The sequence below is a fragment of the Oreochromis aureus genome, linkage group 15 (genome assembly GCF_013358895.1).
Source record: "Oreochromis aureus strain Israel breed Guangdong linkage group 15, ZZ_aureus, whole genome shotgun sequence".
NCBI classification, from domain to species: Eukaryota; Metazoa; Chordata; class Actinopteri; order Cichliformes; family Cichlidae; genus Oreochromis; species Oreochromis aureus.
Window position 1 is genome coordinate 15,742,921 of NC_052956.1, and position 18,887 is coordinate 15,761,807.

Below are 18,887 nucleotides of genomic sequence, written 5' to 3' on the forward strand. Positions count from 1 at the left end.
TAAGCATACTAGCATTAAAAAAGCACAATGTGAGTTGTAGTGACTAGTGTGCAGATGATTGTTGAGAGATGACAGAAAGTGGATGAACTGATGAAGACTGTGTCATTGGTGAATGCAGAAACAATAGGCAAGTAATAGATGAAGCAAAAGATGGAAAATGAATTGTATATAGATGTTTAAGGCAGCTGAATAGGTTTGTTGAACAGTTAAAAGTGACTCAAGTCAAGAAAAATGCTAGAAATTAAGCTACTCTTAGAACCTGATTAGCTTAGCTTAGCTTAGCTTAGATCAGCATAGCCTAAAAAACTACTAAAATGCACAAAACTGCTGGTTCCATCCAACAGTAACAAAACCTGCTGACCATCACCTCTAAAGCTCACTAACTAGCACTGTCAGTTCTTAAAGTCACTCCTTTAAATGGATTTCTTTCTGGTCTTCTGGAAAAGGAGTCCGCTAAATCCAAATGATGACTTAAAATCTGCTATGTCGTACATATAAATCAGATAACTTATTCAGTTCTGGACGGACAGGTGAATTGATGGGGAAACTTGAAAGAAAGACAACAGGACTGACACCTGAGACAGACACATGTACTGCATGTATGATGTGTTTTCTGCATGGCTGGATGCATAAAATGGTATGATGAATGACTGGTAGACGCAATCAAGGTATAGAGGCCTGACATACGAGCGAGGGAGTGTGGTTTCGTTGGTTTCGTTGGGAGCCAATAGTAGCATTCGATGCGTTTCCACTTACATCGATGTAGTTGGCGTTGATGTAGTCGGAGGATGGGTCGTCTTCTATGGGCTGCAGAATAACCCTTGAATGGTCATCTAAGAAAAGACAATGTAAAACAGTGTGTGAGAGAGCAGCAGAAACAGACGGGGTAAGAAAGGTTATTACTGATTTGTTGTTAAAGAATTATTATTTCAAGGTTTTCACGGTTTTCTGTTTTTCTGAATTTCGTGTTTTGGCTTTCTATTTTTTTATTCCGTGTGTATTTGGGATTTGATAAGGATTTAATAAAATAATTCGGTTAGGACTGAGTCACACAGGCTAGTCTAGAGACAACTTGGCAAACACTCCTTGCTAGGAAAATCGGATGGTGAGTCCGAGGTTGTTTTTAGTCAGTAGGTTTACAGTTCTGTATCAAAAACCTTGCGATTTCTTTGGTTGCTAGCAGATTGCTATAGTCATCTGTACTTTGCAAGAAAACACTTGTCTGCCAGTCCTCACTAACTACTCACTGAATGGAAGTGAAACTGTGAAAGGCAGAAGATTTTTGGTGCAGCAACCTCTTTGTATTGTTTTATTCATTATTGTACATGATTTAATACAAACAATAGATTATATGTAACATGTATGTACGTATGCAAGTAAATAGCACGAGACCATTTTGTAACTCAATTTTTCTGAGTCTGGGGACTCAGAAAGGAACATAAGGAAGGGTCTTAGAGTCAAGGCAGAGGCTGAAGAGGTGATTGAGCTTTTGAAGATGTTGCCCATTGATTCTTTTGTTGTTGCTTACAAAGGTGGTTTTTCTTTGGTCCTGTCTTGATTTTAGCCCTTTTAATTCTGTGGGCTGTACACTTACTTCTGCTCCCAGTTTCTTCTTCTCTTCTTTCTGTAAAGCTCTATGACTTAAAATGCAGTAACGCAGATGTCTTGCTTACATGCTATGATATTCCCGTAGCGGTTTTTGGTACGATTCTGCTCCTTCTTGGCCACGTCCCAGGAGGCCGACTGGCCCTCAAAGAAGCTCTGTATCACCAACAACACACGAAGTAATAAAAAATAAAATTAGATGTCATGGATCCTTAAAAATAACACTACTGTACTATTGCAAATCTCTGAGAAGAAAGTGGTACTTAGGTGCTTGTTTTGTTCGACTGGTTTGATTCAAGTAGCAAATTCTTATTAGACATTAAAATAAAATGACCATAAAAATGGCTTGTGTCTCATTGATCGTTCAGTCGATAGAGCAGAAGGTACCCTCAAATTAAGAGGCAATTTAGACCTGGTAGTCATTTTTTCATTTTAATGTGAGGCCAAAACATTAAATAGAGCAGTATTGATTTTAAAAATAATACTTCTGTGTCAGCCTCCACATTAAAATACATCATTTCCTGCTACTAATAATACTTTTGCCTCTTCTGTAATTAATATTACAAGCTCTAGTGTCAACAGTACAGATAATAATCTTACTTCATATTCCTCCTTGAAGCCATAGCTGTCAGATGTTTTCATTAGGTTGATGTGCTGCAGGAGATCGGCCACTCTGATGGCTGGGTGGAGCTGTCCTGTCTGATACGGAGATTCAGTTCCTTCACAGTGATACCGAGGAACATCTAGAAGCCTGCTGTTCTCGGCTGCAGAGCCAGTGTGGTTCTCATCTACAGGAGGAGACAAAATAAGGTATGGTTAATTGATAATTCGCAAAATATCTTCCTTTCATTTTATTTTATCTTCATTAATATTTTATTTTATGACCCCTAAAATGGGTAAGATAGATACCAAAACATGTAAACATTTATTTGTACCTTGAAACTGCACATGTGTGGAAAGCTACTTGCACTGATCTGTACAAACGCAACAAAGCTTTCCCAATCTTCCCAAATCTGTTCTAGTTTCTACCTTACAAAAAGAAAACAGTGCATTTCCTCAAATCAAACCAAACATTATCCACTTTATTTTCTCAGTTTATACTCACCTGTGATTGGAACTACATGTCAAAGCAGCAGGAAAAGAAAAGAGCAAAAAGGGCTAGTCAGACTGAAGGATAAGTGGATTTGTTAGCGAGACTACAGGTTAGTTTAACAGTTTGGATTTGTTTATAAGGACTTTCCACGATGGATGAGATGGATACAGAGAATTTGTTGATGATGTCATACAAAAAGGACCAAAAATTGCCACAAGATGCAGAAACTGAAAAAAATGAGGAATATCTTAAAATGAATTGTGAGGTGGATGTTCACTGCAGTGCCATTTAGTTCACAATAAACAACCACATTCACAGCAGATTAAAACATTTGTTGCATTCTGCTGTTCTAAACCTTTCAAACACACTGCAAATATATTTAAAGAAGTAAAACATCTGTTTTTTAAATGGGGAATAAAATAAGTAACTCAATCCCCAATAAGCAATCAAGAGCTATAGGAGTGCTTCCCAAAAATGTCTCTGTGGTGTAGTAGTTAACACATTCACCTCACATGCAAAAGATCCCTGGTTTGAGACTGGGAGGCGAGACAGACCAAGCCTCGGAGGGTCACGAGCCTCCATAAATAGGAAGGATGCCAAATCAAACAAGTGGATCCATCTGCTGTAGTGGCCAAAAGGGAGCAGCTGAAAATACACGTGATTCCCAAAGTGTGTTTTTCTGCCCACCTTGTGCACGTCAAGATGTGGGCCATATATGGTGAGAGGTTAAACTGAACTAATATTATAAGCCCGTGTGAGTTATTTATTTGTTTTATTTATTGTTATTGTTTTTATTTGTTTATATGACCTGTTTTTAATCAGGAATGTGCCTTTTATGTCATCACTGGTGGAGGAAAAGTTCAAATGGAGCAGTGACTAGCAGGTGGCAAAGTAAAGCTTTTAAGCTTTTGTACAATACAACCAAATCACTAGGTCGATATCACATCATTGTAATGAGAAAAGAGGAAATGTTGTGAACTGATGAGAGTTGTTATAGGTTTAGATTAACATCAAAGATTTTCACACTGTGCTTTTTATACTATAAAAATTTATTATAGGAATGGTTGTGGTATATTGCAGAAATTTAGAGGTTTAATTTACATGTGTAAGTACAGCCCCTCTGATTTAATTTTATTTGGTTTTTGAAACTTGTACATTTTAGGAGGTAGTTCATTTGGAGGTTATTACTGGGGTTAAACAGTTGCAGAACTTCAAAGTGCGCTGTGTTTAAAATGTGACTTGACAGTTGTAATGTACAGACTGACAGGTTAAATAATGCAGTAGCTCAGGGTCGGAGCAGAAGCGGCTGATTTCATCTTCACCACTGTTTATTAACTGACACTGTTTATTTCATCCAACGGATGCTTTTCTCTGCTCTGAGGACATGTTAGCTCATTACTGATTGTTAAAGGTTTGTTAAGCCCTCGTCACGGCAATTAACAGTAAACTTGACCCGACACCGCCTCTTAATTTGTTACTTCCTGCTAGTTCTTCTTCCTCTGTGAAGTGATTGGCCAAGACAGATTGTAACTGCAGCCTTCACTCCAAATTAGAGGCTATGGAACAGTTAATTAACACAGTTTGGTGGCACTGTGTTTTGTGAACCCCTTAAGGGTATTTCAGAACTCCACATCAACACTAGACTCAACTACAGATAAACACATTGCACTGCAACATTGAAGCTAAAGAAACATCCAACTAGCCAAAAGCTACAGATTTCACGATTCAGACACTCAGAGCGGGGCTTCAGCACAAAACAAGTCCAGGGAATAACACAGATGGTAGATACTCAAGTAGACTTCTAGATCCATTGCACAGGAAAAACTTCTGCCACAGAGACAAGGCTGCAGGCACTAAGTTGTTCAGTGTTGTCACAGATTTAATCAGCAGTCATTTTGCTGTGGCAACATGACAAATTGTCTTCCTCCTTTTAAGCCTTCTTTTCTGTCATTTTTGGGAGACAAAATGGCACGCCTTAAAACAACTCAAAACTGTGGAAATAATGAGGTCTCTAAGGGAGAATGATGGCAATTACTGTGAATATCAATAACTCGCAGCAGGAAACAGAAACCATGGCTGGAATTGGGAATGACTGAACCAAAGGGAAAACGCAGGATGACAGATGAAGTGCTTAGCTGTTGGAGGTTTTTTTTTTTAAATACCAGACATGTTCTACACAGAGAGTTGGCAGAAAAATATAAAAGATGAACATAAAGCTTTGCCAACTTCACATATTCTAATCTGTTATACCTCTTTAAATTTTCCTTGATTTTTTTGTCGTTTTTGTCGTCTTTTGAGTATTAAAAACCTTCTAATGCTCCAAAAACATCCAAGAAAGCCATACTTTTGATTAATGTCAAAGGTCACTATAACAGACGTTTGACTATATCCAACAGCTCTAGCTATAGACTTCAGTTATGGACACAAAACAGACGGGATAATACGTGCTAGGGTTACAAGCGCAAGGTCTATTTGATGATGGTAGGTGATCACTAGAGGTGATACATGTGACATATCCAACCACACTAGAAGTCTCACCTAACACAGCAGTAGGAACCAGAGGATCGTTGGGCACTGCAGGAGGAAACACGGCCAGGAAACATATTGAAATTTCAGATTTACTAAAGCATAGACGAGGACAACTGAGACAAATCACAAATTCTGGCAAGACCTTACCATTTCATCACTGTCATGTATGAGTTCTACATTTATGCTGTTCTGCTTTCACTGTGAGGTGTCGTGAATTGATTTACAGACAGAACCTTAACTAGCAATGATTTAGATATGACTTTGATCCATCATTTAAGTCTTTTTCCAGGCAAAAAAATGCAGGTTAGATCCTTGTTTGGCAAACAAATGACTAATTATTTTTCTGTTTATTGTTATAAAAGTGACAATTGCATAAAAATACTTGATTACTAAAATATTAACTAATTGCATTAATAATTTTAGTTGCAGCTTCTGAACAGGAGCTTGGCTGTTGATAAAAATAACCATGATCTTTGCAAAGATTCATCTCTAATCAGAGTGGACAGAAGATGGATAGGAAAACACAATGTAAGATTTAGGGCTAGCCATTTAATTAAGGGTTTTTTGTTTGTAAAACCTTAATTATAATTGATTTTATGAACCTACATCTGTTGTTGTAGTTGTGAGAGTCCATAAATGTCACAGCCATGGGGTCCTCGCCATGCAGAGTGCTCTGGTCAGCATAGCTGCGGTCCATAGCGTTCACCATGTGTGTCATTTCCTGCCGTGTTGTTCCAATGGCATCTTTGCGTTTCTTAGCCAGTTTCCTGTTAGAGGGAGACAGACAGACAGTCAGGAATTGTGCAAATAAATACACAAACATGAGCTAGCCTGAAGCCACAGCAAGAATGAGAGAATCTAGCAGCTGGATCACTTTTTGGCTGGGGCTGCTGACTCAAGATGCAGAGTTTGAAAGCAACAATAAGGAAATGGGAGAAAAGAAGAAAGGCAGGGAGAAGAAAAAAGAGAAGAAGGAAAGAGAAGAAAACAAGCAAGCAAGGAAGGTAGAGGAGAGGCTTTTTTGTATATGGCAGCATTTAACAGGCTCAGCAAAAGGAGCAAAGGGAAAATACTGCAGCATCTAATTCAAACCAAGGAAGATCTTTTTTGTAGCTTCCAGCTGTCAGATGAAAGCCTCTGAACTTTACCGTTCCCTCCATTTTTACTTGTATGAACCTATTTTTGTATGTTTATGAACTTTTACTAGGGTTATAATAATAGAAACTAATTGTATATTTTTTTTAATGTATGAATTCTTTGGTTTTCATCTGACAGCAAAGATCGGGTGAATCCCACTAAAACAGAAGCAAGGATTGAGCTACAATGCACAGAACCCTTAAGGAAAAACATTTACCAACCAACAGTTATCACCATGTAAATAGTAGAACTTGAACTAGTTGTGTCACAAATAGTCAGTGAGTAGTTATGAGAGTGGGACACTGATTTTTAATCTCTGATGCATCTTTACCAGTGGTTGTGAATTTTAGAATTAAATGGTATTGCTTTCACAATTTGAAAAAAAAATAATGAGAAATTGCTTTTTATCATGAGTCTGGTGCCTGATTAAATAGATATCAACATCAAATCATTTTCATGTTTAATCTTTCGGTGTTTTCAACATACAAAGTTGCAGGAAAACACTTTTAAGGACTTAATATGTCGAGCATGACACATCATGCAGGAACATTATGTACCCAGAGCCGTAGATGCACATCAGTTAAGACAACAGCTCTTAGTTATTAAATTTCTGTGCAGTATACAAGAAAATCTCTGCAGCTGAAACACAGAGAGCCTGTAGGCAGGGCGATAACATCTTGTGCATTTTTTTGGCTACCAATCAGTTTTTGATTGCTGTCAAACTGATGCAATGTACAGCTCTGACTGATAGAAAGCATGCTGTTTATTGTGCATATTTTACCTCTTGACCCCAACTTACACCATCTCCACCTCTGAGATCACACACACACACACTCAGTAGAAACAAACTGAACTATTGACCAAATGTAGCTACTTGTGTGTGTGTGTTTGTCATTGAATTATAATATTTGCATACTATATAAACCACCACATGCTGAGTACTTTCTCAATATGTTGTATATATAAGAAGGAAGGAGAGTGAGAAAGAAAAAGAAAGGTGAAGCTGAGACCGGACCTAGAATGGATCTCTACTGAACTACTTTTTCTTTTTAACATTGTCGTTATTTTCTGATTTTCATACTTGAACTGTGAATTAATTTGAAGTTCTGTATGAATTCATAAAAATGCATGAATATCTAATGAACACTCCTAATTACTAAAATTGCAAATGAATTCAAAGACACCAGGCAGAATGTCTTCACTGATGAGGAACACGTCTAACTTCCTAACTGGAATAAATGGATGGCTTAGACTAGCTATGTTAGGAAAAAAGGAGACACTGTAGAACCAAAATCTTGTTCCTGATAATATGTTTTAATAGATGTAATATTAGAAAACTGCTACTTAATGGTAAACAGTAAAAAGCAGTGGTTGTAGGAAGTTCAAAAAAATTCAGCAAAGCAGTCGTCCTAGTTTAGAAAGAAATGTTTCATTAACCTACTCCACGGGAATGTTAAGGTACACTCCTGCATTGATGCTCAGCACATCTTGATTTTTTGTCTGGCGATTGTGAATAAAAAGAAGCAATGAGTGTAAATTAAAATATCTGAGGCTGTACAAATAACTGATTCATGATCCATCTTGGTCAGAGCCCGTAATGGCCTGGGTAGAGAAAGACGTAAACCAAAAAAGAAGAAAAAACCATCATAGGAACAACCCACAAAATCATAGACCACGTATCCCAAATAGGAAACCAACTAGTTCAGATCCACTGACGAGACAGAGAGAGACACTGAACATTCGTAGCAGAGCTTTACCATGATACCTGTGACTTGATGGGCGGATGGATGATCACATGACTACATGCACACAAAGAGCTACAAGTCACAAGTGCAGCATTCTTTTTTCAAATAACACGCTCAGGCCTGTGCCGTCCCACTCTGGCCTGCTTGGGTCTGGTTTATGGCCAACTTTGGCCTTCTTAAGCCTGCTTCAGAGCAACTTTGGAGCATGTAGAGAACACCAGGGCTGAGATCAATTCACTCTCAGTTCAGTCCTTCAAATAAATTCTTGCACTCATTCATTGCTTGGATGTTTTAGGCAGGAAATCATCAACATTCTCTTGGTTAAAAAAACAAGAAAGACATTTTTGATATTTTAAAAATATCAAAATCATTTAAACAAGAAGGAATTAATTGAAATCCTGAACAGATTGACATGAAAGTGAACTGACCCCCTCCCTGGTGAGGCGTCAATGAGGATGACTTTGGCTGGTTGGTCAGAGCTGAAAATGTGTTTTGTCTTGAAAAAAGTATACTGCATCTTTAAAAATAACAACAACTAGCCACTAATAATTCGCCCAATAAGATAACAGCAGCTGGATGAGCTGGTTGTTGATTGGTTGTTTACTTACAGGTAATAAGAGTATGAATAGTAGGTCCTCCTGGGGTTGTGAGCCAATCAGAAAGCAAAGAGTGAGACACAAGGGAATATGCAAATTAGGACAAAACTGTCCTGTCTCAACCAGTAACAACAAAAACAGAAGAAAACACCCTTTGATTGCTAAAACTTGAGGGTCATGCAAGGGGTGCCATATTAGCTAGAGTACCTAATTCTTACTAAGAAAAAAAAAGAAGTAAGAACCAAAGGGTAACGCTAAATAAATAGTACAAAACAAGCTATGAAACTTGAATAACAACTCACCAATATCAACCTATCAACATGCAGCCTTTCTTTTCTCTTTTTTTTTTAAAATTTTTTGTGCCATTTACAAATATTCATGCAGTATTTTAAAACTTTACTTTTTACTCTAACCCAATGGCCCAATTAGAGATTTAACACTAATCAGCCAATGATCTTTTTTTACGCACTCCTACAAAATACTCGGTGAAAACTAACACAAAGCTATCCAATCTGTAAAACCAGGCAGCTCGCTTCCTGTAAAGCAAGCATGATGTCACTGCAATGTCATCATGTCCCACTATTTTAAAGATGCAGTATTATTGTTCAAAGTCGTAAAGGTTTAATGACAATGAAGATTGATCTCCCCAGAAACCTTTATGGACGAGAAAACTATTAAATTAAAAAAAAAAAAATCACAAAAATCTACAGCACTAATGATGCATAACTCGTCAAACTTCCAGTAGAAATGTGTGTACAAATACCAGAATGAACATGTCACTTTAAGTTGTTGCCACAAATTATTTGTGTGTGTTGTAAATGGGACCTCAGTGTGCTGTCTTTGTGTTGTGATTCAAGCTGCTAAAACATACAGGACCTCTTGCACTCCTTGTATAAACAGCCTTATTTTATACTATCAAGCATATTTATTTGAAAGGCATAACTTCACTTTAGCTTCAAAGCCCCAACAATAGCACATAAATCCAATCCAATACTCAAGGGATGAAAAAAGTTAAATGAGTAACAGCAATCAAGCCCCTGAGTGCACACAGTGTTTCAAATACTGTTAGATGTGACAAAAATAAACACCCTGCAAAACACAGTGGTAGTAGCTTCTGCAAAACACATTTCAAATGGACCATCTACCCTACACTTTAAGCTCAACTCCTCTGATCATCACTTTCAATTGCACTTTCACACTAAAGCTGCAGCATGGACGCTGGCTCGCATTAATTCATTACGCAAATTAGAAGGAAAATATGGAGGTCAGGAGCCACAAGAGCAAAGTTCTCTGATGATGAGAGATCATTACTGGCTGTGATTTAATGTCTGTAATTGTTTTTGATTTGCTGAGTGCAATTATGATTGGTTGCAACTGAGAGACTCTTCCTGGTTGCTCTCTTAAGGCTTGTGCCAAGATGCAGTCCTTCAATTTTTTCAGAGGAAAGCAAAATCTCCTGAGACGTTTTCTTAAATTGATGATGAGTCACAGTAACTAATAGGCAAGCCAAACGATTTATGTGAATAGTTTTACCGAATTTTCAGGTTTTCTGTTAGTGGAAATTAATTATTCTTAATTATTTCTAATTATTCTTTTTCGAGTGTGCACTCCCTCAACTATTCTAAGTAAAAGGTTAAAATCACAGAAAAAAAATATATTAATTATTACATGCATGCTGGCGCATTTACATAAATTATAAATGCAGATGCAAACACATACACATGAGCACACATTCTCCCAAAAGTAGTCAAACAAAATTTAGCCTAATGGAGCTTCAGAGTGGATCCAAGACTAAGAAGGTTATATTAAAACGCTGTTTCTTCTCACTGCTTTTCCAACTTTCCAACGCTGTTATTGAAATGGTAAAAATCATATTCAGGGATTCATTTATTTCATTAAGGTTCTGATTATCGTCATATTTTACTAGTTTTCAAAAATGTCTTGAGATTATAATATGACTGCAGCAATACTGATGTTGTTATATACATGTACATATGTTTTACTCATAGTGAATGTGGAAAAGTGGGAATAAAACAATGATATTTCATAAACGCAAGGCAGCTATACATGCATATTCCATGAATACGATTTTCTACAAAATCTATCAGAGCTTTATTCTAACTTCTGTCTTCATCTACCGTAAAGATGTACCTATTGTAAAGCATGCTCAGGCTGTAACTGTGACTATCCACCACATAGTGGAGCTCTGCACCAAGTTAACAATAGAGGTCAAACTGCTACACCGACACGTCTCTGGTCTCTGATTCTTATCAGAGCTATTGTGCTGTACAAGTAAAAGGTTAGATAATGCATGAATCTGTTTACATTTCCCTTTAAAAAAATAACAGCACAACTATAAATGCACAAAACCATTTCAGCAAGCATCTTTTCTTCAGTCTACTTCACCAAAATCTCCACCTTTGTGCAGAACGGACCTCAGCTTTGCTGCTTCTAAACTGACAAACATGATACTGTTTTGAAGATTTTGATGAGTTCGTTTAAGCGGTTATGACAAAGCAGGTGCATACTTGCATTTTCTATTTACTTAAAATCTTTTGATTGACATTTTCTTTCACTCTACCTTTTCCTACTTTCACTTGAGCAAACAGCTGTAATGTGCAAGAACAGAATACATTCAGCTCTGACATTTCTTGTACCAGATCATCAAAAACTAAGGCAGCATATTTTAAACATAAAACATTTGGGGGGGGGGTGTGTTTCACAAGCCTTTAGCCATTTGGTGGGAAATTAAACTTCAGGAAGCCATTGAACTGGTTCTGAGGGGAGATCAACATTTATGGTGGATGGATGGAAGATGGTACTACTACTGGACCAACACACAACAAGAGAATGAACTAAGAGCATATTTGTGTGTGTATGTGTGTGCACGTTCTTGCAGCTGCATGCAAGTTGGTGTGTGCATTCAATATTGGTCTTGTAAATATTTACCCTCTTTAATAATCTTCATTGAGCTGCTTTAGTGAGTATTGTTTGCAGCCGTCACTCACCTCTTCTTAACCAGCAGAATGGCTACCAGCACCAGCAGTATGAAAACGAGAACACCAGCACTAATTCCAGCAATTTTCACCACCCGATCCGTCTGCTTAGCAGGGTCAGGAATGACTTCTGGTTCCTCTGTGGCACCTAAGAAAGATGATGACAAAAGACATCAACAAGGTGGGAACACAGTAACTACTAAAGGTAAAAAGCATTAAAATCACTGTCCTGTAAGAACACACTTGGGATTATTTGTGCACTTCTGTTTCGAGGTTTCAAGGAAAACTGAGTTTTTCAAATTGTAGGAGAAAAAAATAAATAAGACCTCGAAATTTAGCAAAGAAAGGAAAATTTAAATTGCAAAGATATGTAAAGAGAGTTTTAGAGTTTACTGGAGAGTAGAGGTTAAAAGTATGTTTATTTTTAACTGTTTATTAGCTAACCAGCTCCTGACCAGTTGATATTCTTCCTAGAGACCGGGGTACATATGTTTAAAAAAATGTGTAGTTTCCCCCTAAGTAAAAGTTTTAAAAACAAAAATGTTCAAAATATTCAAACTCTTTGGAGATTTTTAGCAGATACACCTATGGTGTCACTTTGAAGCTCCTACATCGTGGCTGTCCATGCTGACCATCCAACCACCTGGTGGTGTGATGACAATACCCCATCAGCTTTTTACGACTCAGGGGTAAAAAATAAAGAAGAGAGGAGAAAAGCGCCCATGACTCCTATGTTATGAGTGTCGATGTTGCATATTTTACCCACCAGAGGGCTCTTTTAAACTTCCCTGTTGGCAAGCAAATCAAGATTATCTTAGTAACAACTTGTTATCTTAGTAAGAACATATAAATAACTACACATACCAAATACCAGGGAAACCTAATATAAGCCAGTATTGTTCTTCAGAACGCTATATCATTCGGACTCTTGTAAAAAGTGTTTTAAAGCTCCTTTTTGTTTTCAAAACAGCATTCTGAAGAATTAACTAGCCTAAACAAAATGATCAGATTTCCAAGAATATACAGCTTTTTCAAACCTAGTCACATCTCTAAACTTACTACTCTGTTGCACTGACTGTAAGGCATATTTTAAAAAGCCCACGTCACCTCAGGCTAGACAAGTATACCATCTAAGGAAATATGGTTGTTTTTCTCTTAGGCTGCCTTCACATCACACAAAATCTAGGTGATTAATTACCAAGGTTCAATTATCCCTGTGCTAAAGTTCAGGCAAATATCAAGCATCTAAATATGCCTTGTAAAGAAAAGTTAAACAGCTGCTAGCACAAATGCCATGGCAACTGTCATTCGAACTATAAATATAGTCAAATATTTCATTTTGGGGGTAATCTGGGTTGCATATTTAAGTACTTAAATCAACAGAAATTTCTTCATTAATATGGTTGCTATGTAATAATGAAACAAAAAGATTGCTTCTACAGCTTGAACTGTATCTGAACATTTTTAGAGCAGGTGTTTTAATATTGATTCGAGACCAAAAAAAAAGGCTATAAAAAGAGATGCATTTCTTGTTGAACTTAAAAATACAATCCTGTAAAAAAGCAGTGGTAGAGAATCAGTGGAAGCTGACAATGTCTATCCCTGGCCTGTACCAGCTTCTATAGCTGGGTCAACTGAGCTAAAAGCACTCAGCTTACACAGACATCGGCTTCTCATTTATTTAGTTGCATTATACATGATGGTAAATGTACTACACCGAACTAAATCATTACGCTGACTCCCAGCAGCAACATTCAAACATTCAAAATAAACATCCACATAAATGTACACTATAGTAATGAAAATAACCAACTGAATGTCTATGTGTCTTCTCTGCTGCCTCTTTGGCATCACGGTCTCTTTAGAAAATGCTTTTAAAATGCAATTTAACTGTAGCTGTCCAATGTTTCTGCACCAATGTCACCATATATTGCTTGTAGCCGAACTCATTTCTGCTTCTGATGACTTCAGAGAATTGACTGAACTCCCTGATTTCGTCTGTTTTGGAAAATAATTCACCAGTGATGTTTCAAGCGGAGTGTAGGCTGCAGAGCTTAAATGCTGTTGATCATGGACAGAAAGTCAACAGAAAGACAGAGAGCATCTGTTTTCAGGCTCCCAAGCTCTACTTAGTTGATGTCATCAGAACAGTTCAAATTGCAGCGTAAGAACATTATCGTGTCTTATGATAATCCAAATAATCCAACTCAGTGACATATGCACAAAATTCTACATAATGCAATACATCCATCAAACAACAATCCACTTCTATTATCAACATAATAAAAATAACACACAAGAATAAAACATTTCAGCAATGCCTTGACTTCCACAGCCTCACATCAGTCTTAGCACCAAACCAATTAATTCCTAATACCACTCAACCTAAAGTAAATAGGGGTCTATTTTGAGGTCTATTTTCAGTGGTGGATAAATACCTATTTGGTGCTTCAGTGAGTATTTACAGCATCAGGATGGTGTTTGTGTGATCAACCCCAAATAAAATACAGTACCCAAAGCAGTGAAGGATCATTGTTGCTCACTAATGTGATTTTAATAGTTTTTGGGCCTGGGCAGCAGAGCTCTATCACACAGAGAGACTAGAAGAGCCAAGGCCAACGCCCTCCCTCCCTCACAATTGTCAAAAAAAGCAATCCAGACCTGCACCAAAACTTAATGGATTCTTCCTTCATCCATGTGCCATCTCTCTGTCATGTTTTATGAAATTTGGACTAGTAGTTTTTATGTAATTTTGCTGACAGATGAACAAACAAACAGAGAAACAGCATACCTCTATCTCAGCTCTCTGTCTGGGCAGAGGGATGAGATAAATCAAGCTTTTACTATACAGCCAATACTTACCAGGTTTATTTATGGTAAAAAGTAAAAATCAAGATATTTGAAAACAGCAAATGCTTAAACCGATTATGCAGAACACTAACTGTAAAGTTTTATGTTGTTTATATAGCTTAACCACATCTTGGCATAAGGAAATAATATTGTCTTTTTTTCTAATTTTGTGATTTTTCTTTTTTTTTGCATTTCTATACCGGCAAATAAAGGGCACTGCTGAGTCGCAATGGCAGTAGCTACTAAAGCTGTTCATCATCTTACTGCTGATGTAGGAAGGCCAAACTTTATTTTAGATGACTTCCACATGGAACGTCTCACTTCATATAACTATCCAACCAAGAGACTATTAGAAGATCACACAGATAAAATATGTCCAAACAAGACACACCAAAACAACAACAATAATCCTTTAAGGGTTCTCAGCCTGACCTCATAATGTCTGCGGAAGCTCTTAATGTGTGTAAAAATGATTCAGGTCAGTACACTAACACTCACAACTTGCCTGCACACAGGCGCACAAAACGCCCTGCGGCAGGAATGACAATACACAATACCCCAGATGACCTACTATGACCACCATCACTTAATCCTCCCTCCCGGATGCATGGTTGAATGCACATAAACACACATGCAGAGAGACGGAGAGAGTAAAGAAGACACAGTGGTCTGACCTCCCGGTCCATTAGTGTGTTGGTCTCTCTTATTATAAAAATCTGAAATCCCCTCTAAAGTCTTTCAGCTTCACTCAGACCTCCCCAGGCTAGAAAGACAGTGTCATTTTGTTTTAGCAGCTTTTGGGCAGAGTGACCACCTGTTCAAGAAACTACAACCACCAGCAATTCTTGAAGTATATGACCCTGCAGAGTTAGTGATTTCACACATTTTTGCCTATTTTAGTGCGTAAACATCCCACCTATGAGACAACTTTCTCACCCTGTACTCTTTGACCTAAGGAGAACAAAAGTGAACTTGTATCATCTGTAGGGCTTTCTTGATGAGGAGGCATGTTTTATTTTACTGCAAAGGAATCCAATTTTAATAAACCTGACACTTGGAAAAGCACCACACACCACAGAATTTAAAGTCTGAGCTAGTTTGGAATGCCCTCCCTCAATGGCTCCACATATAAATACTTAATCAACTTAACTTAACCAGCAATGATGATTCATTCTACGATCATTAAGGCTGATTGTCCTCAAAATGATGTCACTTTTATTGTGTAGCTTTATGAGCTGTCTGCACTTGAAGGTCAAAGAAGAGAAGTTCAGAAAAGCATTACACTCCACCTCGCTTTCTTGCTACAATAATGCACATAGTGCAAGAACAAGGACTTAATTCATGAACTGATTCTATTTATCTTATAAGAGTGTTCTGCGATACCTGACGTACACCTTCTACTTATCACAAGTTTTCATACTGATATTAAAAAGTACACCAAAATAACAAAAACGCTAGAATAATTTATGGAGATTAATGAAGCTTGTAATTGCTTGAGAGCGTCACCTTAACTACACAATAATAATACTACTAAGTTTCTGCCATGCTTTAAGGAATTATGTTCTGCTTTAATCTTTAATAAAGCAATAAAAAGAAGATTAGTGAACTAATAATTATTTCCTCTTAAAATTGCTGTATCACTACATTTGTGTTGTCATAAAAACAAGAAAAAACCAGGTGCAGAGAAAAAAAGGAAAAAAAAGTGAAATAATTACAGGGCAGTTATAGTTTTAGCAAAAGTGGGAACATTTTGTATTCATTTAAATTTTCCACCTCTTTTTACCTTGTAGTTCTACATTACAAGTCGAATAAACACTGAAATGCCTGGGCAGTCATTTGAAGCTCAACTCTACTGGTTACACAACAGTGTGAGGATGTCAGTTTCATTCAAAATATAATGTGTTTATCCTTGTTCCTGCTCCACACAGATAAACTCTGATCCATCAGCCGCATTTCTAAAAATCTTTCCTCAAAACAGTGTGTGTGCATTTTTGTGCGTATGCGCTTATGTGTGTAGTGCCCGGGGATTAACTCCACACCGTTTAAAACCATCTGATAATCTATTAACATGGCAAAAACCTGCTAAAAACCTGACATTTAGACTCAGTGCGCACCAACACACATTTCTTTCGACGCCATGCACAAGCGCAATACTGTTTTCTGTAATGCTCGTAAACCAGAAACAATTTCCTTTTGACAAACCTCCATGGGAATAAAGGGCAGACCAGAGGAAAAACACAATAATAAACTGATTAAAGTTGGAGCAAGCAAAATGTTTTTGGTGTCATTGGACCAAAGAAATGCTTATAAACCTTTTAGCATATTGTGGGAAATAAATTCGTGCACCTCCCCTCCACTCTGATTTCACTCTTTATAAAGGCTGGCTTGTAACAAGAGACTTTGGCCATTCACAGCTGGTCCCTTTAGATCAGATCAGAGTAGTTTAAAAAACAAAAAAACTATGTCATGGGAATAAGAGCTTTGTTGGATTCATGTGAGGATTTTCAGCTGGGAAAGTGGGATTTTAATTCCATGTGAATTCCAAAGTCAGCAATGACTCACTTTAAAACAGAAGTATGTGAATGGGCCCGTGCTTGTCTAGTGGGAGGAGGATAGAGCAAGAGCTGCATTCCCCTTAGATTTATGCCAAACCCTTAAAGGGGACCTATTACACTCCAACACTTTACTCTTGGACTCTACTACACCAACATTACATTGTTCGAAATCCAAATATTCCACATATGCTGGGACTTGGCACATCCCCTTAGTTCGTCTGTTCTTACACTGCAGTATGAACTATTCTGATGCGATGACATCAGCTAAGTAGATCTGAAGCTCCTATTCCTTAAAGACCACCCTCTTTTTAGGCCAGCTTTCTTCTCACTGGCTGCACAGGAGTTGCAGGATTTTTTTTTCTCTTTTTGACAAAATATTTTGGAAATATTTTTAGCATTGAAGCTGTTCCTAATAGTTAAATTAAGATACTGTTAAGGTCAAATGGGTTCTTACGTTTAGCTGCCAGCCTCAGACACTGTGTCTTTGTTTCCTGTGGAGAAAGACAGAAGGAAGAAACCTTAGTCCCACTCAACACACTACAGCACGAACCATGCTATTGCTCTAAGCGTTTATTATTAAATACTGTACATAATGAGTGTACAGAAGCTGTAACATAATGTAAGTCATTTGTGTGCCTTTTTGAACCTTATTCAAAAAAATGTAATACACAGCCTACCCTCTCTGTACTGCTGACAGCTTGAAGATAAATGTTGTAGTTCTTCCTTGGAGCCAGGGGTGGATTCCAGAAACCCTGAGGAAAAAAAAGAGGGATCAGTTCACCCATATCTACGATGCATTTACAGATTTTCAACAAGCAATTTTACTTTTACACTTGGCTGAGAAGGATATTGATATGTAAACATTCAAATTATGCAGCCTTTAAAAAGTATTGCATACAATTTCTATGAACTTTAAGTCGTATCGTTTTTAAAATAAAACCTCCTGCATAACAACAACTGCCTTCTGGTTCCAGTGAATGTGTTGTGCTGCCATTTACTTCTGTATTTCAGAATTCAAACTAGATTTCTATTTGATAAACACATCTTTTCAAGGCATTACATACATACAGTTTTGTTCAGATAAAAGACTTGCCTGATACGTCTTGTTGTCTCCCACAGTAAAGGGAAGTGGTTCAGGCAGGTTGCTGGGGGACAGCTGGGCAGCATAATAATAAGGGGATCCACCGCTAGATGCACTGTGGTAAGAAACTGGGACCTGGAGAAGACGAAAATACGTCTATAAATGTAACTTCAATTAAATGTAAATAAAAAGAGTGCTTTTAATAGCAGCAATCCAAGAGTCAACAAAGCCCATTAATGGAAATTTATTGTTATTTTTTATTCAACTTTTAACAATGAATAACCATTTACGCTTATAAGAAAAGCTGTAAAAGGGGCATGGGTTTTCAAACATATATAAAAAGGATTAATTATCACCTGATAACAGTCAGACGAAGCCTGGCGGCGTGTCCGCTGAGGATTCACTTCTTCCACCACAATCTGGTACGCACTGTAGACATAGAGACAATATGAGTACAGATGTAATATGAGTTGTTATTATTTCACTAACACACACATGATGAGTGAAAAGCCTTGGACTGATTGTGTCATGTGATCTATCCAGTTTAACAGATAACAGAAGCGCTGTACCTTATGGGTGCTCCCTTAGCCTGGGCAGGTTTGAGCAGGACAGTGATAGTTGTTGCAGTTTCATTCAGGAAGGCCTCTTGACCATCGTACTCGTCTATTGTCGGAGCTGAAGAGAGAATACGAGGCTGCAT

General features: G+C 37.5%; 1 protein-coding gene across 7 annotated transcripts in view; it reads right to left on the minus strand.

Moving 5' to 3' along the window:
• The window catches only part of ptprk (protein tyrosine phosphatase receptor type K), a 104,242-nt gene that overhangs the window by 10,702 nt on the left and 74,653 nt on the right, over positions 1-18,887 (minus strand). For 2 of the 7 annotated variants that reach the window (XM_039598753.1, XM_039598751.1), the window contains exons 16-26: positions 18,757-18,862; positions 18,544-18,616; positions 18,200-18,322; positions 17,784-17,858; positions 17,561-17,597; positions 11,714-11,849; positions 8,718-8,747; positions 5,834-5,994; positions 2,206-2,393; positions 1,674-1,761; positions 757-833 (exon numbers count right to left, since the gene is read on the minus strand). In XM_039598753.1, the coding sequence (XP_039454687.1) occupies positions 757-833; positions 1,674-1,761; positions 2,206-2,393; positions 5,834-5,994; positions 8,718-8,747; positions 11,714-11,849; positions 17,561-17,597; positions 17,784-17,858; positions 18,200-18,322; positions 18,544-18,616; positions 18,757-18,862 (1,094 nt within the window). Of the gene's footprint in view, positions 1-687; positions 834-1,673; positions 1,774-2,205; positions 2,394-5,833; positions 5,995-8,717; positions 8,748-11,713; positions 11,850-17,560; positions 17,598-17,783; positions 17,859-18,199; positions 18,323-18,543; positions 18,617-18,756; positions 18,863-18,887 lie in introns of all 7 variants that reach the window. The other 5 variants (XM_039598752.1, XM_039598750.1, XM_039598755.1 and 2 more) reach the window with 3 other exon arrangements.